This window comes from Canis lupus, chromosome 2 (genome assembly GCF_011100685.1).
Source record: "Canis lupus familiaris isolate Mischka breed German Shepherd chromosome 2, alternate assembly UU_Cfam_GSD_1.0, whole genome shotgun sequence".
Classification (NCBI taxonomy): domain Eukaryota; kingdom Metazoa; phylum Chordata; class Mammalia; order Carnivora; family Canidae; genus Canis; species Canis lupus.
This window is the reverse complement of record NC_049223.1, coordinates 35,488,906-35,513,563: the sequence shown is the minus strand read 5'-3', so window position 1 is coordinate 35,513,563 and position 24,658 is coordinate 35,488,906. Positions and strand designations below refer to the sequence as shown.

The following is a 24,658-nucleotide window of genomic DNA, read 5'->3' as shown; positions in this document are numbered from 1 at the left end:
CAGACAATAACCTTTATTATTGCATTAGATCCATGTCATTGATAGAGATCTTAATAAAGCTTGATGCATACATTTAATCTTTTTTTAAGACTTTATTTATTTGAGGTAGAGAGAAAGAGAGCACAAGCAGAGGGAGGGGCAGAGGGAGAGAGAGAAACAGATTCCCCACTGAGCATGGAGTCCACTCAGGGCTCCATCCCAGGACCTTGAGATCATGACCTGAGCCAAGGGCCTAAGCCACTTAGGCACCCCACACATTTCAATCTGTAGGCATTATTATAATCTAGCATAAGCTAACTTCAATAGGTGATTATGCTTTAAGTATGTCAGGAAGTGACATATCACCTCCTACCTGTCAGAATGGCTAAAATAAAAAACACAAGAAATGACAAGTATTGGTAAGGATGTGGACAAAAAGCAGCCCTCTTACACTGTTGGTGGGAATGCAAACTGATGCAGCTACTGTGGAAAACAGTATGAAAGTTTATCAAAAAGTTAAAAATAGAACCACCCTATGATCCGGTAATGGTGCTAATGGGTATATACCAAGATATAAAAACACTAATTCAAAGGGATACATGCACTCCTATGTTTATAGCAGCATTATTTAAACTAGCCATATTATGGAAACAGCCTAAGTGTCTATTGATTGATGAATGGATAAATAAAATATGATATATATATATATCTCAATGGAATATTATTCAGCCATAAAAGAATGAAATCTTGCCATTTGCAACAAGATGGAGGGAGCTACAGATTATAATGCTAAGTAAGATAAGTCAATCAGAGAAAAACAACTACCATATGATTTCATTCATATTTGGAATTTAAGAAATGAAACAAATGAGCAAGGAAAAAAGAGAGAGACAAGCCAAGAAACAGACTTTTTTTTTTCTCTAAGTAGGCTCCATGCCCATATAGGGCCCAACACAGGGCAGGACTTGAACTCATGATCCTGAGATCAAAGCTGAGCAGAGATCAACAACTGGATGCTTAACCAATGAAGCCACCTCCAAGAACCAGACTCTTAACTATTGAGAACAAACTGATGGATACCAGAGGGGAGGTGGGTATCCTAGGGCAATGAGAAAGATGTAACAATTGATTCTCATTTATAAAACACATGAGTTAAGAACACTGAGTGGAAAATAGGTGGAAGGTATAAAAATGTGATAGTCCACTTATTCACAATCTTGTCCACAGGCTTTCACTACCGAAAGGACACCAAAACCTATGCCAGTAAGTGTTCTATGTTAAAGTATCAGCCACCGAAATACATCGTTGAGCTTGCTTTACCTCTTTAAAGGTTTTTTTTAAAAGATTTTATTTTTTATTTATTCATAAGACACACACACAGAGGCAGAAACATAGGTAGAGGATGAAGTGGGCGCCATGCGGAGAGCCTGATGTAGGACTCCACCCTAGAACTCCAGGATGACGCCCTGGGCCAAAGGCAGATGCTCAACTGCTGAGCCATTCAGGCATTCCTAAAGGTTTTTCATCACATCTTCAAAACAATTCTTTTACAAAACAACAAAGAAAATTACACAAAATAATATTCCTTGAGGACATAAAGATAAATCAGTGAACTCACCTGAATGTTTTCAGCTTCATCCTTACATTCATGAAAATCGATGGATAAGGGATCTTTTTTCTCACAAGTCTCCAAACTGATAAGCATATCTGCATAGTTGGGCTGCGGGAAGATCACATGACTCCCCTGAGAGCCCGCGGTCAGGGACACCTCGTGAGAATAGGTCTGCAGGAACGCCCGCACCCCGTCCACGCCCACAAACTGCGAGGCCGAGGCCGGCACGCCCAGCAGCCCTCCTGCAGCCTGGAGCAGACGCGATGCGTGCCAGCGTCTCAGCCTGAGCGCCAGCAGCACCATGACAAAGGCGAGAAAGACACAGGAGACTGCGGCCACGGCCACCACCAGGTACAGCGTGAGGCCTGAGGCATTAGGGTCAGCCGGGGGCTCCAGACTGCCCAGGTCTGCCAGGATGTCGGGGATGCTGTCCGCCACAGCCACGGTGAGTGTGACGGTGGCCGAGAGAGGAGGCTGGCCATGGTCCTGCACCGCCACCACCAGGCTCTGCTTGAGCGCATCTCTGTCCAGCAGGGCCCGCGCTGTGCGCACCTCTCCCGTGTGCAGCCCCACCTCGAAGAGCCCAGGCTCGCTGGCCTTGAGCAGGTGGTAGGACAGCCAGGCGTTCTGGCCTGAGTCTCTGTCCACTGCCACCACTTTGGTGACCAGGTAGCCAGACTCTGCAAATCGGGGAGCCAGCTCGACGCCTGTGGAACCGTCGATGGGGAGGGTGGGGTACAATATTTCAGGTGCATTGTCATTTTGGTCCAGCACGAATATACTCAAGGTCACATTGCTGCTAAGTGGTGGGTCCCCTCTGTCTTGTGCAGTTACTCTCAACTGCAGGTCACGGAACAGCTCATAGTCAAAGGAGTGCAAAGCATACAGGATACCGGTGTCAGAGTTGATGGACACATAGGAGGATAGAGATGCCCCCTGGAGCGTGTCTTCAGACAGAGAGTAAGTGACATGGGCATTCTCCTGGCTGTCTGGATCATGTGCAGTCACAGAGAAGATGGAGGCACCTCTAGGGTTGTTTTCAGGGATGTAGACAGAATAGGAGGACTGGGGGAAGGCAGGTGGGTTGTCGTTGGTATCTGCCACATTCATGGAGATGTGAGTTTCTGAGGACCTGGGTGGAGTTCCACCATCTGTGGCTTTCAGTGTGATGTTATACACAGAAAGTTTTTCCCGATCTAGGTTTTTCGCTGTCACTAACCTATAATAGTTGTCTATTGATCTTTCTAATTTAAAAGGCAGATTTTCTGATATAGTGCAGGTCACCTCACCATTCTCGCCGGAATCTCGATCTTGAAGGTAGAAAAGAGCAACTACTGTTCCAAGAGGAGTGTCTTCAGGGATCAAGTTGCTTACAGATGTTACAGTCACTTCTGGGGTATTGTCATTCACATCTAAAATTGTGATCATTACTTTAGCCCTTGTCATACTACCAGGACCATCCTGAGCCTGAACTTCCATTTCATAGTAGTTAGACACTTCATAATCTAGGCCTTCTAAAGTTGATAATTCTCCTGTATGAGGGTTCAGTTGGAATATCTGTAGAATCTTCTGAGTTATTTTCCGGAAAGAATATGTCACTTCTCCATTGAGTCCCTCATCCAGGTCAACAGCATGTACTGTTAGCAATATTGTGCCCACTGGCATGTTCTCAGGGACACTAACTTGGTACTGAGGCAAAGAGAAGACTGGCGCATGATCATTCACATCTACCACTGTTACTTGGATGCGGGCGGTTTCTGATCGGGGTGGGTTGCCACCATCAGAGGCTGTGAGAAGTAGGTGGTGAACCGCCTCCTCCTCTCGATCCAGCACCCTTTCCAGCACTAATTCTGGATATTTAGCTCCATCGTCTCCAGTCTGCACAACCAGGGAGAAATGCTGATTGGAGTTGAGCTGGTAGCTCTGGATGGAGTTCGTGCCTACATCTGGATCCCGAGCCTCATTTAACGGATATCGCACCCCAGGAGCAGTGTTCTCTGTTATTTTTACAGTCATTTCTTTCATCAAGAATCTAGGAGCGTTGTCATTAATATCTATTATTTCCACTTCTATAGGGTAAAGATTCATTTTATCCATCAGAATGTTAAAGTTCACCAGGCACCGCGCGCTCTGAGCGCAGAGCTCCTCCCGGTCTATCCTGTCCGCCGTGACCAAGCTGCCGCTTCGCAGGTTCAGAGCAAAGAGCTGCGTCCTACCTGTGGAGACGATGCGGGCTCCGCGCTCCGCCAGCTCCAGGGGCTCCAGCCCCAGGTCCTTAGCGATATTACCCACAAAAGACCCTTTGTCTGTCTCCTCTGGCACGGAGTAAAGAATATGTCCTGCCCAAGCTCCCCTCCGGGTCCCCAGGAGAATCGAGAGCAGGATGAATCCTCTGTAGTCCCCACCCTTCTGCGGAGCCGCCATTGTTGTGCTGATCTTGTTCAGACGCTGGGCAATCTCCTGTTATGCTTCTGGATGCCAGTGTGTCAGCGTGGAATCTTTTGTATTCGTAAAAGAAGCCTAGAATCTAGTATAAGAGACCTGAGTTTGATGCAGCTTGGAAGAGAGTTGTCTTAGTCAGGTGTTTCTCCCTATGGCAAAAGCTCAGTGGTTCTGGCAGATCTTTTGCACCATTTTCCCCCTGGTTGGTGAACAGCGGCGCTCAGAGTCCTTACTAAGTTACTGCACCATATTGAAGCAAAATAACTGATTTTTCAGGAAGTTGTTTTATCTTTCAAAATTATTTCATTTATATTATTTCGATCTACAGATCTCTGATATAATTTAAAAATACATTTCAAGAAAATGAATTAATGCAACACTGTTCATGATAGGTACTTATTAATTCTAGATAATTTAAAACATTTTTTCTGTTTTGCATTTTAACTTTGAAATGATGTTGGGTACTGCCTCAGACTTCATAGAACACAGTGTTTGCAAGTAAAAAAGTATGACTTATTTTGAAAAGTGTCTATGTATACAAGAGAAAGATATTATATAGAAACTGTTTACACCAGAGTGTAACAAATTAATTCAATAATATTGAACACCTACTATGTTCTAGACACCACAATGTAAGGATCAGAGAGACTCAAATTTTCTTTAAAATACAGAGAGGTAATTTAATACAGTTTTTGATTGGAGGGAATATTAGCGATGATATAGTCCTATACCTTCATTTTAATGATTTTTTAAATCAGAAGGAAGTGCCTTGTCCTTGACTATATAATAGAATCATGGTTGGAATACAAATATCCTCACTCCCAGTGTTCTGAGAAGAAAAAAGATAATCATTTGCCTTGGCCGATACTTTATTCTCAAAAAGTGCCATTAGAGAGGAAGTGAGAACCCAAGGACCAACAATCAGCTATAGAAGCAACTAATTTTGCACAGAAGGCAGGAATTTGCAGAGATTCTGCTGCCTGTAGATTCATAAGAAAGTGGGTGTAGACTTGTTTTTCATTATGCAATTCAAATAATCATCCTACCAGATTCTAGAATAATTGAAAAAAGGTGGGCCTCCAGATAGCCTTTGAGTATACACTGTCCTGAGAAGATTCTTAGAGGTACCAATTGTTCCAATGATGTTAAGTAAAACTGAAGTGTTGATGGATCTGAGTTTACCCTTAGCTGATAGAAATAAAGTTCTTTACACCTAATTGCAGGAGAAGAGTTGCCTGTCCTGAAATGAAGAGCTAGTAAGAAATAAACTTACCTTATGGGGTGCCTGACTGAGTCAGAAAAGAACATAACTTTTGATTTCAGGGCTGTAAATTCAGGCCCCATGTTGGGTGTAGAGATTATTTATATAAATAAATAAACGTTAAAAAGGGAAATAACCCTCCTTTGTAAATTATTTTAAGCCATAGGGGAGTAGATAGGAGCACCAGAAGGAGAAATCAGAAGTAACACTGAAAATGCTTATTCGCTTAGTTGCTGGGGACTTCCCAACTAAGTAATATATTTCTGCTCTCTGATGGCACTGGTCCAAAATATAGGCAATGCATTGAATGAAATGCTGTTTCAATCTATCAAAATAATTCATAACCATGTTTGCTTTCACTAAGTAGATAAAAATAACATTTTGTTCAAAGGAGCCGATATGAGCATTACAGATTAATTCCATAAGTGGAAGCTAAATACTATTTGTTTAGTAGTAATTTTGAACTTTCTGTTGATGTAAGCAAAGTCATTAGAGATCATAGGTACTTGCAGACATTTTCAAACAAAATTTTGTGTCTGGATATTACAGTTCCTGATGCTGTGATCTTTTTCTACCTAACACTTCAAAATTCATGGTGTCATCTCATATTTGTTTCTTATTCTACTATTTTAAAAAAGTCTCAATTAACTTATTACTTCTGGATAACTTCTTTGGAGCTAAATAAGTAAAATCTAGATAAATAAAATTATGAACATACTCTGAACAAAAAGCATATTTAAGGGAGTAACTGTATGCATTATCTCTAGTAATCAAAGTTTTCTAAGATATTCTACAACATAAATTTAAATATTAAAGATCTTCACAAGACCACTAAAATATATTAAATATAACACAAGCCTACTATATAAAATTGAAATGTTTACAGTTTTAAAAGAAGTATGTTATTATTGATTGAGTTATTGGGAAGAATCGACTTTCAGTTTTCTACTTGCATTAAAAAAAATTCTATGGAAAAAAATTCTGTGAAAAGTCTAATTGACTTCCCAGACATTGAGTTATTCATCTCCTCTCCTTTCTTTTTTTTTCTTTTCTTTTTTAAAGATTTTATTTATTCATAAGAGAGGGAGAGAGAGAGAGAGAGAGAGAGAGAGAGAGAGCAGAGACACAGGCAGAGGGAGAAGCAGGGAGCCTGATGCAGGGAGCCTGATGTGGGACTCGATCCCGGGACTCCAGGATCACGCCCTGGGCCAAAGGCAGGCGCCAAATGACTGAGCCACCCAGGGATCCATCCTCTCCTTTCTTCATGGAATTTTTTTCTATTGAGGAAACATTTGTTTGGAGTTTTGTTTAGGTTTTCATCCCCAGGTAAAGATGCAGGTATTTTCTATTTCTATTTCTTTTTTATTTTTTTAAAGATTTTATTTTATTTATTCATGAGAGATACGGGGGGGGGGGTGGGCAGAGACACAGACAGAGAGAGAAGCAGGCTCCGTGCAGGGAGCCCAATGTGGGACTTGATCCCGGATTCTGGGATCACGCCCTGTGCCGAAGGGAGGAGCTCAACCGCTGAGCCACCCAGGCATCCCAGTATTTTCTATCTGAAATTTTACTCCTTCCCTTTGACAACTGCTACCTCAACAGAAGTTTGATCAGATGGGTGGTGTTCAGGGATTAAAAACTAGCCCAATAACTTAGTATGCTTTTTTCCTTATGCCTCAAAATTCAGTATATACTCAAAATTTCTGACTGCTTATCTTATTATCAATCATCTATATGATATATAATTCCAAGAGCCTTAGTCAGAATTTAGCAAATTCCATGATTGGTCTACATGAATGATTATTATTGAGAGTAGAATCTGATAGTTTTCTCTCACTAAAATATTTTATTCATTTAAATGAAATGGTCAGAGGTAACTCGGATAAGAGAATAAAATAAACCATTCTATACTACCCCAGTTAGTGTGTGAGCAGATAAGAAAATAAGCCAGTCTACTATCCATAAAACCCAGTTAGTGAGCTGTGCTTATAAATGGAGGTTCAAGATGTAATTTATTTTTGTTTAGTTGTTTCAAGATATAGTTTAAATCATCCAGAGTTAGTGATATAAAAAATAGTATTTATACTCTGAGATCATATGAACCAAATCTTAATGCTTGGATGAGACAATCTGACTCCTATGACCAATACCCAAGATTCAAGTTCTTTAAAATTATTTACTATTAAATTATTCTTTAAAAGATTTATTTATTTATTTGAGAGAGAGAGAGAGCAAGAGAGCACATGCACAGGGGTAGGAGTAAAGGGAGAAGGGGAGTGAGTCTTAAGCAGACTCTGTGCTGAGCATGGAGATCACGTGGGGACCTGAGATCACCATCTGAGCTGAAACCAAGAGTCGGATGCTTAAGTGACTGCAATGATCTCCAGGTCCTCTGATTGAGCCCCACATTGGGCTTCCTACTCAGCTACATTGGGCTTCCTGCTCAGCTGGGAGTCTGCTTCACTCTCTCTCCCTCTGCCCCTCCTCTGTACTCATTATCTCTTAAATAAATTAATGAAATCTTTTTTAAAAAAAAATCAAAGAATTATGTCACAAACATCCAAATAAATCAGATTCAAAAATGTATGTGAATGGAATGTCTTAGACATACACATTTGGAATCTTGTAATAAAGAATTTTACAATAATTGCTGGGATGTAAATATCACAATATTGATTTAGAGAAACATATTACCTTTAGTACCTAATTCAAAGGCATCAACTCAGTATTATCTTAAAGAGGACTGATTATTTCAGGTTACAAAGCAGGTTCTCATTAATTTTCAAGACAGCTTTTCAATTATTTATGTTTTTTAATATTTTATTTATTTATGCATGAGACACACACACACACACACACACACACACACACAGGCAGAGGGAGAGAAGCAGGCTCCATGAAGGGAGCCCGACGAGGGACTTGATCCCAGGTCTCCAGGATCACACCCTAGGCTGAAGGCGGCACTAAACTGCTGAGCCACCTGGGCCGCCCTAATTATTTATGTTAAATGGCATAGCAAATTTAGAAGCATAAGTGGCCAATCATTGCATTACCAGATCATAGAATCCTCCAACTTAGGACTGGCAAAGACCTTGGCTATCATGTACTTAAACAACTCATCAAAATCTATTATCCTCTGTATTCTATGAACTCCAGGCCATCAACTTACTTTTGAAAAGAGCTAATAGTAGAACCTCCTACTTCTGAGGCAATCCATTTTCCATTAGAACAACTTCAACAACTCAAAACTTCGTTTTTTTCTACACACCAAGCCACAGTTTCATTCACACCTTTGAGCCATGATGAATTAGACTAATCATTCTTCTAATGACAACCTTCCTTTCCTTAATTATTTGAAGAGTTTCTACATGACAGAAGCCTTATTTTATATGGGTTAAATTTGCTAAATTGTTTAAATTCTTATTTGAATACTGTTAATCCTTCATTCTCCCACTCTTTAGCCCTCTATTTTTTAGGGATATGGCCTTGTAAGTGGACACAATGAGCATATTTAAAAATTCACTCTCATTTTTAAATATCATCAAGCACATAGATTGCAGAAGACACTGTAGTAGGCATACAGCATCAGGTGCTTACATGGTTGACAATCAAAATTATAATACTGGTGATATCAACAAATATTTGTTCACTATAATGCTTTATAAAAATTATTTTATTATATTTTCTCAGAATTTGCATGAGGTAGATAAGACAAGTCTTTTTAATTTTTTTCAAGTACCAGTCAACTTTTATTGGATATTAATTATGAATTAAGCAACGGAAGGATCAAAGATGCCAGGCAAAAGTCATGGTCAGGAATGCCAAATGTGCTTCCACACTGGGCCCTCTTCAGTGGTACTTGCGTAGCTGTTGATGTTTGAGCTCCTTGTAAGAACAACAGTAGTTGAAAAGCACATAAGCAGCCAGCACCATAGAAATCCCAGCAACGCCCCCTTTCTTCACATTGATATACTTGTTGTAATACCCGTAGTAACCTCTTTGAAATGCTCCAGTGATGCCCTTAGAGGTGAAATCCTGCATCAGTATCGAGCCTGGCAGCTCTCCTAGTTTCACCTCCATGAGCTTCTTTTCCTTCACTGGTATGGGCGACGCCATCTTGGAGTCCTGGGTGTCCGCCAAGTCTTTTTAATTTTCATGTTAATTTGAAAACTATAGACATTGTGGCCCAAGAGAATAACAGTTCCAGGAATATTATTCAGGTCTTCTAACACCAAAGATCAGGTCTTCTCTGGTATAGACATCAGTTACTTTTCTCTTTCATAAAAATAATTTTGATTGCTATGTAGAAAAAAGGGAAATATCTCTCACAGATCTCCATTATTTTTTTTATTTTTTATTTTTTTAGATCTCCATTATTTTATAAAACACTTCCTTTTAGTTAATATTGGGGAAAAACTGAGACCTTGATCTTCTTAAAAGAGGCTGCAATTCAGTTGGGTTTTTTTTTTTTACATCAGAAAGAGAATCTTTAAGAAAAAAGATTTTATTTATTTATTTTACAGAGAGAGGAGACAGAGCATGCAGGGTGGAGAAGAGGCAGAGGAAAAGGGAAATAGAGTCTTTTTTTTACATTGGAGTTCAATTTGCCAACATATAGCATATCACTCAGTGCTCATCCTGTCAAGTGCCCCCCTCAGTGCCTGTCACCTAGTCATCCCATCCCCCTGCCCATCCCCCCTTCTACTACCCCTTGTTTGTTTCCCAGAGTTAGGAGTCTCTCATGTTCTGTCACCCTCACTGATATTTTCACTCATTTTCTCTCCTTTCCCCTTTACTCCCTTTCACTATTTTTTATATTCCCCAAATGAATGAGACCATATAACGTTTGTCCTTCTCCGACTGACTAATTTCACTCAGCATAATACCCTCCAGTTCCATCCACGTCGAAGCAAATGGTGGGTATTTGTCATTTCTAATGGCTGAGTAATATTTCATTGTATACATATACCACATCTTCTTTATCCATTCATCTTTCAATGGACACCGAAGCTCCTTCCACAGTTTGGCTACTGTGGACATTGCTGCTATAAACATTGGGGTGCAGGTGTTCTGGTGTTTCACTACATCTGGACCTTTGGGGCAAATCCCCAGCAGTGCAATTGCTGGGTCACAGGGCAGTTCTATTTTTAACTCTTTGAGGAACCTCCATGCAGTTTTCCAGAGTGGCTGTACCAGTTTACATTCCTACCAACAGTGCAAAAGGGCTCCCCTTTCTTCACATCCTCTCCAACATTTGTTGTTTCCTGTCTTATTAATTTCCTCTATTCTCACTGGTTTGAGGTGGTATCTCATTGTGGTTTTGATTTGTACAGAAATAGAGTCTTAAGCAGGCTCCATTATAAGTGCAGAGCCCTGGGTTCCTGGCTCAGTCTCACTCTAGGATCAGGACCTTGAGACCATGACTTGAGCTGAAATCAAGAGTTTAACCAGACTGGGCCACACAGGTGCCCCCATTAGGAAAAGAATCTTACAAATGTCACAATGCAGGGTGAGGGTGGGGGTGGGGGAAACCCTAACAAAAGAGACGTAACCCAAGGCATGAATGGCTTGTTAGCAGGAGAAAAGTAAAGAAAACCTACAGCATACATTATTAAGAAGTTTTTCGTGAAATTAGAGAGTACTAAGATTTAATAGAGCTCTACTGATATAAAAATGAAGCTTCTGAAAACTGACTCAATGCAAAGAGTAAGAAAACTAAGCAGATCAAAGAAAATTTTAAACTTTCCTGCTCAAATAAAACCAATAGAAGGAATAACCTCACCTGGAAAAGGGAATCTTCCTCTTTACAAAACCCCGAGTCTAAAAAAAAAAAAAAAAAAAAAAAAAACCCGAGTCTTCCTGAATCAAAGAGGCTCGTTTTTCTCACAGCTGTCCTGGCTGAGGAGCCTGTCCACATAGTTGGGCTGCGGGAAGATCACATGACTCCCCTGCGAGCTGGCAGTCAGGGACACCTCCTGAGAATAGGTCTGCAGGAACGCCCCCACCCCGTCCACGCCCACAAACTGCGAGGCCGAGGCCGGCACGCCCAGCAGCCCTCCTCCTGCAGCCTGGAGCAGACGTGATGCGTGCCAGCGCCTCAGCTTGAGCGCCAGCAGCACGATGACAAAGGCAAGGAAGACGCAGGAGACTGAGGCCACAGCCACCACCAGGTACAGCCTGAGGTCGGAGTCGTCTGGGTCAGCTGAGGTCCTGATGCTGCCCAGGTCCGCTGAGATGTCGGGGATGCTGTCCGCCACAGCCACGGTGAGCGTGACGGTGGCCGAGAGAGGGGGCTGGCCGTGGTCCTGCACCGCCACCACCAGGCTCTGCTTGAGCGCATCTCTGTCCAGCAGGGCCCGCGTTGTGCACACCTCTCCCGTGTGCAGCCCACCTCGAAGAGCCCAGGCTCGCTGGCCTTGAGCAGGCGGTAGGACAGCCAGATGTTCTGGCCTGAGTCTCTGTCCACTGCCACCACTTTGGTGACCAGGTAGCCGGACTCTGCATATCGGGGAGCCAGCTCCACACTTGTGAAACCATCATTGGGGAGGGAAGGGTACAGGATTTCTGGTGTGTTGTCATTGTGGTCCAGCACGAATATACTCAAGGTCACATTGCTGTTAAGTGGTGGGTCCCCTCTATCTTGTGCAGTTACTCTCAACTGCAGGTCACAGAAAAGCTCATAGCCAAAGGAGTGCAAAGCATACAGGATACCGGTGTCAGAGTTGATGGACACATAGGAGGATAGAGATGCCTCCTGGAGAGTGTCTTCAGACAGGGAGTAGTGACATGGGCATTCTCCTGGCTGTCTGGATCATGTGCAGTCACAGAGAAGATGGAGGCACCTCTAGGGTTGTTTTCAGGGATGTAGACAGAATAGGAGGACTGGGGGAAGGCGGGCGGGTTGTCGGTATCTGCCACATCTAGGTAGGTAAGTATTTCTGTAGACAAAGGTGGAATTCCTTTATCTGTAGCGGTTATAGTGATGTTGTACAGGGATACCTGTTCTCCATCTAGTACTGTATTTGTCACTAATTGATAATAATTTTCTACTGATTTTTCCAGTTCAAATGTCAGACTTCTAGAGATAGTACATGTTACCAGGCCATTCAGTCCAGAGTCTCTATCATATACTTGAAAAAGAGCGATTATTGTTCCTGGAGGCGTACTTTCTGCAACTGATCTGCTTCCGGATGTAACTACCACTTCTGGTACATTATCATTTACATCCAAGATAGTTTTTAAGGCTTTTGCTCTGTCAAGTAGACCTGGCCGATCCCTGGCTTCAACATCCAGCTCATAAAAACTTGAGTCCTCATAGTCTAGATTTGCAGAAGTTGATAGTTCTCCAGTGGAAACATTTAAGCAGAAAATCTTTGAGATCTTTTCTGTTACCTTCAGGAAGGAATACGTTACTTCTGCGTGAACTCCTTCATCCTGATCAGTAGCATTTACCGACAATACTGGTACATACCTACTGGCAAATTTTCAGGAATGCTCACACGGTAGACAGACTGAGTAGACACCAGAGCATTGTCATTAACGTCTAGGACAATTACCAGAATTCTTGCAGTGCCTGAGTGGACAGGATCACCATCATCCACAGCAGTAAGGACCAAGTGATAAATGGCCTGTCCCTCCCGATCCAGTGCATGCTCCAGCACCAGCTCTGGATACTTGGGCCTACTGGCTTCGCTCCACACGTCCACTGAGAAGTGACTATTCTCACTGAGTTTGAAGCCCTGAAGAGAGTTCATTCCTACATCCAAGTCATAGACCTCCAATAGTGGAAAACGAGAGGATGGGACTGCGTTTTCCAGAATTTTCACTTCCAATTCTTCCCTGAAGAATCAGGGTGTATTGTCATTAATGGCCACTATTTCCACTTGTATGGAATAAAGATTCAGTTTATCCTCAATAAGGACGCTAAAACTCACCAGGCACGGTGCAGTCTGGGCACAGAGCTCCTCACGGTCTATCCTGCCTGCAGTGACCAAGCTGCTGCTTTACAGGTTCAGAGCAAAAAGTTACATCTTCCTCTGGAGATGATTCAGACTCCATGCTCCACCAGCTCCTAGGGCCCCAGCCCCAGATCGTCAGCTATGTTTCCCATGAAGGAATCTTTGTCTAACTCCTCAGGAATGGAATAACAGATCTGCCTGGCCTCAGCTTCCCACAGAGTCCCTAGAATGAAGAGCACCACTATCACGCTGTGGTGCTGGCACTTTTGCAGAGCAGCCATTACTGGCTCCTTATGGACTTCCTTGGGATTTGAGTAGGGGGAACAGGCTTGCAATCACTTTGGTGCTTCTCAGAATTGGAAGCCAAGGTCCATAAACAAGTGGAGGTCAGATGAGAAGTGCTTTATTTTTTTAAAGATTTTATTTATTTATTCATGATAGTCACACAGAGAGAGACAGAGAGGCAGAGACACAGGCAGAGGGAGAAGCAGACTCCATGCAGGGAGCCGGACGTGGGATTCGATCCCGGGTCTCCAGGATCGTGCCCGGGGCCAAAGGCAGGCGCCAAACCGCTGCGCCACCCAGGGATCCCGAGAAGCGCTTTAGACTAGAATTTCTGCGCAACTGGTGAAACCATGTCTGATCTCTGTGCTGGGGGATATAACTTGAGTTATCATTGCTTTCCTTGCCTGGGTTAGTGAACAGTGACACTTAAGAGTTCTAATTTAATACTGCACCATTTTTGTGAAACCATCATATAGAAAACCTTATTTCTGCTAAATCTACTTACATGTCACTCATAGTGTTTCTCTCCCCCAAAAGAATAAAAGAGCATATTTGAATAATTTTATATGTTCCCTGTAATTTACCATTTATTTTTGTGTTATAGCTCCTAGGGCCTTGGAGAACAGAAATAAGATTACATTTTCATGTAAGTCTTGAATTTTCACATTCCATCATTTATATTTGTCCCATTTTCATTCTTTATGATCCAAGTTCTTATTTAAATTCTAGTTAGTTAACCTATAGTGTAATATTAGTCTCAGGAATAAAATCTAGAGATTCATCACTTACATATAACACCCTGTGCTCATCACAAGTGCCTTCTTTAATACCCATCACTCATTTAGTCCATCCCCCTTGTCCACCTCCTTTCCAGCAACCCTCAATTTGTTCTCTGTAGTTAAAAGTCTCTTTTGTCCCATTTTCAGTAAGGGCACCAAAGACACATTTGGACTTATCCACCTACTGCCAGTTAGTTACAAGTATTGTCATTTTTAGATGTCACTACCTATTTTATTAATGCATAGGTTAACAAACAACCTAACTCAGGCAATATTTCTGTATAATTTTTTAAAAATGAAAAGGGGGTTTTGGGCTGCCCAGTCGGTGGAGACTGCAACTCTTGATCTTGAGAGTCATGAATTTCTTTTAAAAGATTGTATGTATGTATGTATGTATGTATGTATTTATTTATTTATTTATGACACACAGAGAGAGGCAGAAACATAGGCAGAGTTCTCCCTCTGCGGACTCCTTGGGGAGCCTAATGCGGGACTTCATCCCAGAACCCTGGGATTACAACCCTGAGCTGAAAGTAGGCACTCAACCACTGAGCCACCCAGGTGCTCCAGGGGTCGTGAATTTGAGCCCTCTGTTGGGTGTAGAGCTTGCTTAGATGAATAAAAAAGTTTTAAAATAAAACGTGAAAATATATTTGCTACAATGGCAAAAATTTATATTTATATATTATATGTAGTTTAGGATTAACTGGATTGAAACTAAACCACTTATTGCCTTCATTTGTGTTTAATTATGTATAGATAATGTTTCTCAATGACCGCGTGATACTAATTATCAAAATGTTTCAGGATATATGCTTTTAGATTTAAAAATTTTTTTAAGATTTTATTTATTTATTCATGAGAGACACAGAAAGAGAGGCAGAGACACAGGCAAAGGGAGGAGAAGCAGGCTCCATGCAAGGAGCCTGATGCAGCGCTTGATCCCGGGAATCTGGGATCAGGCCCTGAGCCAAAGGCAGATGCTCAACTGCTGAGCCACCCAGGCATCCCAAAAAAGATTTCATTTATTTATTTGAGAGGGGGAGATAGAGAGCTCACGCTAGTACACAAATGGGGAGCTACAGAGGAAGAGGGAGAAACAGGCTCCCTGTTGAGCAGGGAAACCAATTAGGGGTCAATCTCAGGATCCTGGGATCATAACCTGAGTCTAAGGCAGTTGCTCAATTGACTGAACCACCTAGGCACCCTGATGGTTTTAGATTTAACAAAAATTGGGCAGCCCCAGTGGCCCAGTGGTTTAGCAACGCCTTCAGCCCAGGGTGTGATCCTGGAGACCTGGGATGGAGTCCCACATCAGGCTCCCTGCGTGGAGCCTACTTCTCCCTCTGCCTCTGCCTGTGTCTCTGCCTCTCTCTCTCTCTCTCTCTCTGTCTGCCTCTCATAAATAAATAAAATCTTAAAAAATTTAACAAAAATTTCAGCATCACAAGGCCATTTTCCATGAAAGACTGCAACACAGATAAATGAACAAAAAAATTCTAAACGCATTTCCCAAGTAATGCCCAGAAAAATCAACAAAACACAATAAAATCAAGGCATATAGCCTCTATACATTTTACTTCTATAGCAATTACTGACATCTAGCTATGCTTATGGAAATAAAGGGCTTTGAAATAACTCACCTGCTGCAAACTGACTGAATTAGAAGTCATCTGGGAATCTACAATGCTGGTACTTTCAAACCAAGAGGCTTCATTACAGAGAAGATCTTGTGGTGGAACATTTTCAGGCTTTATATTGAGAAATTTAAAGTCAGTCTTTGAGGAATGTGAGGCAGCACAAAGATTGTAAGAATAAGGCAAAGTCCCTTCGCTGTAACTGGAGATAACTCCAGATTCAGTCTTGGAGCAAACATTGGTCTGAAAGCAGCCCCAGGTGGTGGAGCTGGAGGAGCGTCGCAGGCGCAGGGCAACCGCCAGAATCACCGCGAGGAGGAAGAGCACGGAGATCAAGGCCAAAGCCACCACCAGGTAGAACTGCAGCTCAGCCTGGGGATCAGCGGGCGCCTGGCGCTCGCTGACGTCTGGCAGCGCCTCCTGCAAGCTGTCAGCGAAAACCAGGAGCAGCGTGGCTGTGGCCGAGAGGGGCGGCTGTCCCCCATCCCGCACAGCGACCAGCAGGCGCTGGCGGGCCGCGTCCCTGTCGCCCAAAGCACGCGCCGTGCGCACCTCGCCCGTGCGCAGCCCCAGGCTGAAGAGTCCCGGCTCGCTGGCCTGCAGCACGTGGTATGACAGCCAGGCATTGTGTCCCGAGTCGGCGTCCACCGCCACCACCTTGGTGACCAGGTAGCCGGGCTGCGCGGCGCGCGGCACCGTGTCGAAGAGCGCCGAGCCGTCGGGCCCCAGCGCCGGGTACAGCACCCGCGGCGCGTTGTCGTTGCGGTCGCCCACCAACACGCGCAGGCTCACGTTGGCGCTGAGCGCGGGCGAGCCCTGGTCGCGGGCCTGCAGGGTCAGCTCGAAGGCGCGCAGCTGCTCGTGGTCGAAGGCGCGCTGCGCGAACACCACGCCGCTCTGCGCGCTCACCGACACGTAGGACGCCAGCGCCCGTGGCTCCAGGTCGCTGGCCACGATGGAGTAGGAGACGCGGCCGTTGGGCCCCAGGTCGGGGTCGGAGGCGCTGACTTGGGCGATGGAGGCTGCAGGAGGGTTGTTTTCGGCCACGTGGACCACGTAGGAGGCCTGCTGGAAAACTGGCGCGTTGTCGTTGACATCCGCAATGTGCAGAGTGATGCTTATACTAGAAGAGAGGGGCGGCTTTCCCCTGTCGGTTACAGTGATAGTTACGTTATATTCTGGAGTCTGTTCTCTATCTAAGGCTCCATCTGTGACCAACTTGTATGTATTTTTTGTATCTTGAACTATTTTAAATGGGAACTTTCCTTTTAGTTGGCAGAAAACTTCCCCATTAAATCCTGAATCTAGGTCACGTGTTTTTATCAGGGCAACAACCGTCCCCAGCTCAGTATCTTCTTGAATATGTTTAGATTCAGAATCCAGGATTACATCAGGTGCATTGTCATTTTCATCCAGAATATCTATTTGAATTTTACAGTGTGCTGTGTGACGTCCACCATCCTTTGCTTCCACCCCAATTGTGTAGCTCTCTCTCTCTTCAAAGTCCAGTCCTCCCCCAGTGGTGAGTTCCCCTGTTTTACTGTCCAGTCTGAACAGCTGTCTCACTACATTACCAATGTTGATGAAAGCATAGGTGATCTCAGCATTGACCCCCTCATCCAAGTCAGTGGCCATCACACTCAGTACAGAGGAGCCCACGGGCAGGTTCTCTAGAACACTGACCCTGTACACATCCTGGGTGAACACTGGTGGGTTATCATTTGCATCTGCCACAACCACCCTTATCTGGGTAGTGCAGCTTCTGGCTGGGTCCCCTTCATCCACAGCGGTGAGGACCAGGTGGTGGCAGGACTGCTCTTCCCTGTCCAGGGGAGTCTTCACTACCAGTTCTGGATACCTACTGCCATCTGGGTTCTCCTTCTGAATCAAAGAGAAGTGTGGGTTGGGGTTGAGGTAGTACTGCTGCAGGGAATTGACACCTACATCTGAATCTTGTGCGGATTCCAGTGCAAAAGTGGCTCCAGTTAGGGCCAGTTCACTAATTTCCAGTTCAGTGATACTTTGGCTAAAGGTTGGTGGGTTGTCATTGACATCCTGAATTACCACACTTATATGAAAAAAGTTCAAAGGCTTTTCAGCGACCATTTCAAATTCTAGAACACATGTTGACTTCTTGCCACAAATTTGCTCCCTGTCTATACGGTGACTCACAAGTAAGTCCCCATTTTCAGTACTTACTGTAAAGAATTTCTTCTGTGCACTAATCCTCAGGTTTCGAGTACGCAAATCTTGCACGCCAAGCCCCAGATCCTTGGCGAGGTTCCCCACCAGAGAGCCCATGGCCAGCTCCTCTGGAATAGTGTACCGGATCTGCTCCGGTATCACTGGGCTGAACAAAACCAGCCAAAAGAGAAACGCCATTCGTCTCCACCCGGCGGAGTCCTTCTGTCCCAAACGGTCTCCCATCCTGTTTTGTGCGACTTTGCCAAAGACCTACGATTGCCAAAGGATCCCAAGAATTCTTTGAGCAGGAGCAACTCCTAGATTTGTCTTGGCAGGCAGATTGTTTAACAGATAGGTCAGCGGGAGAGAATCGGAGAGTGCCCAGTTACCGCCATTCCGGGGTAGGCAGGCGATTCCTTTGCGTCGGGAGAAGCTGATACTTCGCTCAGTACTAGGCAACAGTGGCACCCCGCGTCTCGGGTGCAAAACTGCAGTAGTGGTTACTAAATGAGCTCCAAATAAGGAGTGGGTTAGAAGAAAATTCTGTGTCAGGACAGATCTCATTCTTCCCATCTTACAAGGATTTTAATATTTTAAATATCTACTATATTTAAAATCTGGCAGGTCGTTTTATTTGAACTTGAACTTTATCCATCTAAATCAAATGATTTTTACTTCTCAAAGAGCAGAGGTAACTTGCTGAAGATGTTTATTGGCATCATCATGGTTTTCATTTCCATTTTCATAAAATGGTCATAACTTCTGTCCTGTGTTCCTTAGTAAAACTGAAGACCAAATGAAATGATATGTAGAAAATGACACAAATGAAAGTAGTAGGTTATGGCAGAAATTGTAATGTGAAAATGCTTGAAATATCAGCTTGATATGTATGGTTATTACACTCGCTTTTCTTCTAACTTATAAACGTTACAAATCTCATAGCTTTTAGTTTTATCCTGTGTTTTACTTCCCTATATATTATCATTATCACTTTACCCCCAAAATAATTGATAGGTAAGAAAAGATATGGTTGTCCTTATAAAATAGATGTACGGTAAGAAGCAAGAAACTCTCTTTTCCTTGGTTTCCAAGTGTCTACTTTTAAACGATCATGATTTAAAAACTATTCCACGGATTTTATTTTTTCACACTACATTACCATTGTCTTTAACTGTATATCGTTTCTTCTGAAGTCGCCTAGCAACGGTAAATTATTTAAATTTTAGAGATAAAGTATGAGTCCTTAGTTATATATTCTAAAGTAATCTATGTTGTCCACTTTTCCTTGGTCCCCAGGTTACTATCAGATTATCCCAACCCTTTGTTTTTTTTTTTTCCAACCCTTTGTTATTGACATTCTTCCTTTGTCAATAAGCATGTCAATTTTATGTTTCTGATAGGTGTCTTACTGTTTTGATTCAATTTCCACAACTAGAAATCTTTTTTTCAAAACTAGAAATCTTCATAAAGAAATTTTTAAAGCCTATACAATACATTGTAATCCTGAAACTTAGTGAGTAGCAATGCTGAACTAACAGTAGAATAGCATTTGACATCTTAAACTACTCACCATATTCAGGATTCTAGACAAACTCACTGATATCTCTACTTCATACAAACATAAAAAACATAGACTCAAAACTTTGCTCCAAAATATGACTGAACAAGTGCCTTTCCAACGTGGTGTGAACATTTAATACAGGAGAGTTATCTTTTTAGAGCACATATGAAACTAAAGATTCAAATATTTAAACGAGTGTAGATAGTATATACACTCAGTGTTGGATCAAGCATTTTATTACATAAAATCTATTGAAGTTTATAGAGGTTTAAGAGGTATTTTCCATTGCACGAAAACGTTAACTCATATCCAAAATCTATTTTAAAAATATAATGAAAAATATAAAAATACTATTTATTATAAAATATAATAGAAAAGTGAGTTTTCATGTAGAAGTGAATGATACCAATCTCCATCACACAAATTCTCACTACTCTTTGGATGCATTCAGTATTCAGTGGGTCTGCACATTTTACACTGCAATCAGAATTAACCATATATAGATATAATTGGATCCCCTTCAATATACAAATATTGGATCACCTTGAAATAATTATTTTTTTGAAATAATTATTTAAGAAACAAAAATCAAGTGGTTCCCACATGTAACAATAAACCATTTGTTTGGTCAGGTGATGTAGCCTACCATCCCATTCATAATATTTTATTGCCGTTTCTCCTATTTAGTCACACTTTGCAACTGAAGAAGCTGTTGAAAGTACAATATTTGGATGATTGAAAATCTTAAAATGAAGCATCTGAAAATCATCTATAGTAGATTAGATACCAAAAATGCAGGGAGCAGTTCTTCCATTACACAACACACACTCAAGAAATCTGAGACCCATAGACTTGCATTTAATTAAGAAAAATTATTAATTTAAGAAGAGCATACCCCTGAGAAATGAATTTTAAAGTTTCAAACAATTTTTATGTTGAATTGATTTTCCAAGTACAAATCTTAGGCTCTAGTGATAAAGCAGAATTTTACTGACGCGTGCATAGGTGCAAACATTCAAGTAGATACTGACTCTGAAAAGGGAAGGGTTATCTGTAACCAGAAGATGCCAGGTGTGTGGCATATTTGTATTAATGCATGTAGCAGAATCTAATTCTTTGGAGATTTTAAACTGCACCACAGAATAAAGTATAGTTTTTTTTAAAAAAATATTTATTTCTTTTTAGAGAATGCATGTGGGGGTGGAGGTGTAAAGGGCAGAGGAATAAGGAAGGAAATCTCAAGGAGACTCTGCCCTGAGCCAGAAGCCCCATTTGGGACTCTACCCCAACACCCTGAGGACCATGACCTGAGCCCAAATCAAGAGTCCCATGCTTAGCTGACTGAGCCACCTATGCACACTGAATAAAGTAGTTTTAAGGTTCCTTCTCACTGATTTCTTCTTTCAACAAATATGGGTGTCCAGTAATTACATAGGTTAACCCAAAGTTCTCAGACTTGAGAATGCCATAGACTATAAATTTAATCTGTTTTTCTGATTTTTATCATGTAGAAGTTTTCTATATTCTTCCATTGATTTATGAAAATACTATAAATTATTTCCTTATGCAAAGTGAAGGTATACTAAAATATCAGTGCTGTATACCATCCTTTCCAAAACCTATTCGCTATTGGTGTTTACACAAATATCCAAAAGAGAATATTACATATAACAACTTGGACTAACCAAACAACTCTTCTATTAACATAATAACAATTCTAGTGTAAGAAAGTCTTTGGGTAAGATGATTGTGTTTAACCACTTTCTTTTAAGCCTATGGGTATCAGCTAGATTGTCTAAAATTTTACGTATTGAAAAAAGAAGGCTTTAAACCCAAAATATAACCTGAAAGCAAACGGAGATAGCATCAATCACCCAATTAGATCAACTTGATCTCTGAATGAAACATACGATTCAATATTTCCATAATTAATCAGTTTCGAATGTGGCAGAAAACAGATTAAGGAAACAAATGAAAAAAAAAAAGCTACAAGCAAGCATACTGAAAAAGAATCTCACCTGAACAACTCCTAGTTCTTCATTTACATTGATCTCCTCAGATATCAGAAGAGGCTCGCTTTTCCCACAGCTCTCCTGGCTGAGGAGCGTGTCCACATAGTTGGGCTGCGGGAAGATCACGTGACTCTCCCGCGAGCCCGCGGTCAGGGACACCTCGTGAGAATAGGTCTGCAGGAACGCCCGCACCCCGTCCACGCCCACAAACTGCGAGGCCGAGGCCGGCGCGCCCAGCAGCCCTCCTCCTGCAGCCTGGAGCAGACGCGATGCGTGCCAGCGCCTCAGCCTGAGCGCCAGCAGCACGATGACAAAGGCGAGGAAGACGCAGGAGACTGCGGCCACGGCCACCACCAGGTACAGCGTGAGGTCTGAAGCTTGGGAGTCACGTGGGGCTTCCAGGCTGCCCAAGTCAGCCAGGACATCTGGGATGCTGTCAGCAATGGCCACAGTGAGCGTGACGGTGGCCGAGAGAGGGGGCTGGCCGTGGTCCTGCACCGCCACCACCAGGCTCTGCTTGAGCGCGTCTCTGTCCAGCAGGGCCCGCGCTGTGCGCACCTCTCCCGTGTGCAGCCCCACCTGGAAGAGCCCAGGCTCACTGGCCTTGAGCAGGTGGTAGGACAGCCAGGCATTCTGGCCAGAGTCTCTGTCCACTGCCACCACCTTGGTGACCAGGTAGCCGGGCTCTGCGGAGCGGGGCGCCAGCTCCACGCCTGTGGAGCCATCCGTGGGAATGCTGGGGTACAGGATTTCAGGCACATTGTCATTCTGATCCAGCACGAACAGCCTCAGTGATATGTTGCTACTAAGTGGAGGGTCTCCATTGTCACTGGCCATTACCCACAGCTGCAGGTCTTTAACCTGCTCATAGTCAAAAGAGTCCAGAGCATACAGGACGCCTGTGTTGGAATTGATGGAGACATAGGAGGATAGAGGTATTCCTTGAAATGTGTCCTCGGCCAGAGAATAAGTGACTTTGGCATTGTTGCCGCTGTCGGGGTCCTGCGCAGTCACAGATAAGACTGAGATGCCTCTGGGATTGTTTTCCAGGATGTAGGTGGAGTATGGGGTGTGAGGAAAGATGGGAGGGTTGTCATTGATGTCTGCCACATTAAGGGAAATGTAGCTTTCTGTAGATAGGGGTGGGTTTCCACAGTCAATGACCATGACTGTGATGTTATAATTTGAGATCTCTTCTCGGTCCAGGGCTTTTGTGGTCAATAAGTGATAGTAATTATCAACTGACTTTTCCAATTTAAAAGGCAAGTTCCTAGGGATAGAACATAGGATCTCTCCATTCTCTCCAGAATCACCATCATGTACACTAAACAGTGCAATTATGGTTCCAGGAGGACAGTCCTCAGAAACAGAACTAGCACGAGAGGTGAGGATCACTTCTGGGACATTGTCATTCACGTCTTGTACTGTGATCAGCACCTTAGCACTGGCAAGAAGAGCACCTCCATCCTGAGCTATCACTTCCATGAGGTAGAATCTGGATTCTTCATAATCCAGTGATTGCAGAGTCAAGATTTCACCCAGTTTCGAATCAAGTTGGAAAGTCTTTGAAATTTTGTCGTCTTCATTGTGAAAAGAGTAAGTTAATTCCCCATTTATTCCCTCATCTGGATCTGTGGCAGTTAGCATAAGCAGCCGAGTGCCTACCGGTATGTTCTCTGGTACACTCACTCTGTACTCAGGTAGAGAGAACAAGGGTGCATTATCATTTGCATCAAGGACCATCACTCGTATGTGCATAGTACTAGAGAGTATGGGGTCCCCACCATCTAAAGCTGTGAGGAGCAGGTTGTGGGCAGCTACTTTCTCGCGGTCCAAGGGCTTCTCCAGTACCAGTTCTGGGTATTTTTGTCCATCATCTCCGCTTTTCTCTTCCAGAGAGAAATGGATATTGGGGCTGAGTTGATAACTCTGGAGGGAGTTCACACTCACATCAGCATCTCGAGCGAAGGGAAGTGCTAATCGCGTTCCAGTAGCCGCATTTTCATTAATTTTTACTTTTACTTCCTCATCCCGGAATCGCGGAAAGTTGTCATTAATATCTATTATTTCTATTTCTACTCCATAAATTTTCATATTATTCTCAACCAAGATGTTAAAACTCACCAAACACGGCATGCTCTGAGCGCAGAGCTCCTCTCGGTCTATCCTGTCCACAGTGACCAAGCTGCCGCTTATTGGGTTCAGAGCGAAAAGCTGTGTCCTACCTCTGGAGACGATGCGGGCTCCGCGCTCCGCCAGCTCCCGGGGCTCCAGCCCCAGGTCCTTGGCGATGTTGCCCACGAAGGATCCTTTGTCCAGCTCTTCCAGCACCGAGTAGTGGATCTGCGCGGCTCTGACTCCCCACAGTGTCTCCAGGAACAGGAAGAGCAAGAGCGGCTCTATGCAGCACCAACCCCTCAGTGGATCCGCCATTGCTTTCTCTCCGACCAGTTTTCTTAGTCCTAATTCCAGTCTGCTGTTTCCTTCTTTCTTTCAAGCCAAAAGGAGCATATTACTTGACACAAATGCGAGGCTATTCCCAAAAACTTCTTGGGTCTGTTTGTTTAATGCGGAAGGAGCTGAGAGTCAGGTCGTATCAGCAAGCAGCTCTTCCACTTTGGTGAACAGCGACACTCAGAGTCCTAACCAGTTACTACACCAATTCCGTTTTATTTCATAAATGTTTAATCATATTTTGTTTCTAATAATTTTGCTGTATCTTTAACTTATTATCAAGTGACACTGTTTATATTTAATTCTGAAATGGCAAAAGTCTTCAACAAACCTTAAAATCAATATAATTATTAGATTTTTATTTCCTTAGAAAAGTTTTATTTAAGTGCCATTGAGCCTATGTCCTTTATTTACCTCCTACCTATGCTGAGTTCATTGTATTAGGACACTGGAATTCTTAGTTTTGTAGGTTTTAAAATTTCATATTTTTATTT

General features: G+C 43.0%; 3 protein-coding genes across 16 annotated transcripts in view; all 3 read right to left on the bottom strand.

Moving 5' to 3' along the window:
* LOC478038 (protocadherin gamma-C5) overlaps window positions 1-24,658 on the bottom strand; it is a 194,281-nt gene that overhangs the window by 115,846 nt on the left and 53,777 nt on the right. The window contains exon 2 of one of the 14 annotated variants that reach the window (XM_038530417.1): window positions 15,960-17,100. The exons of 10 other annotated variants lie outside the window; for them this stretch is intronic. In XM_038530417.1, coding sequence (XP_038386345.1) covers window positions 15,960-17,100 — 1,141 coding nt within the window. Of the gene's footprint in view, window positions 1-1,597; window positions 4,240-15,959; window positions 18,792-21,716; window positions 24,344-24,658 lie in introns of those variants that run through there. 3 more of the 14 variants (XM_038530414.1, XM_038530423.1, XM_038530419.1) reach the window with 3 other exon arrangements.
* On the bottom strand, window positions 8,271-9,829 carry LOC111092022 (ATP synthase subunit f, mitochondrial-like). The gene has a single exon (XM_038530451.1). It carries the CDS (start codon window positions 9,408-9,410, stop codon window positions 9,144-9,146), a length of 267 nt encoding a protein of 88 aa, XP_038386379.1. The 5' UTR covers window positions 9,411-9,829; the 3' UTR covers window positions 8,271-9,143.
* LOC100685940 (protocadherin gamma-A6) lies at window positions 9,457-15,522 on the bottom strand. The gene is given in 6 exon segments (XM_038530436.1): window positions 9,457-9,593; window positions 11,077-11,685; window positions 11,688-12,077; window positions 12,080-12,761; window positions 12,764-13,320; window positions 13,323-15,522. Coding segments are annotated over 5 exon segments (2,367 nt in total). The 5' UTR covers window positions 13,534-15,522; the 3' UTR covers window positions 9,457-9,593; window positions 11,077-11,158.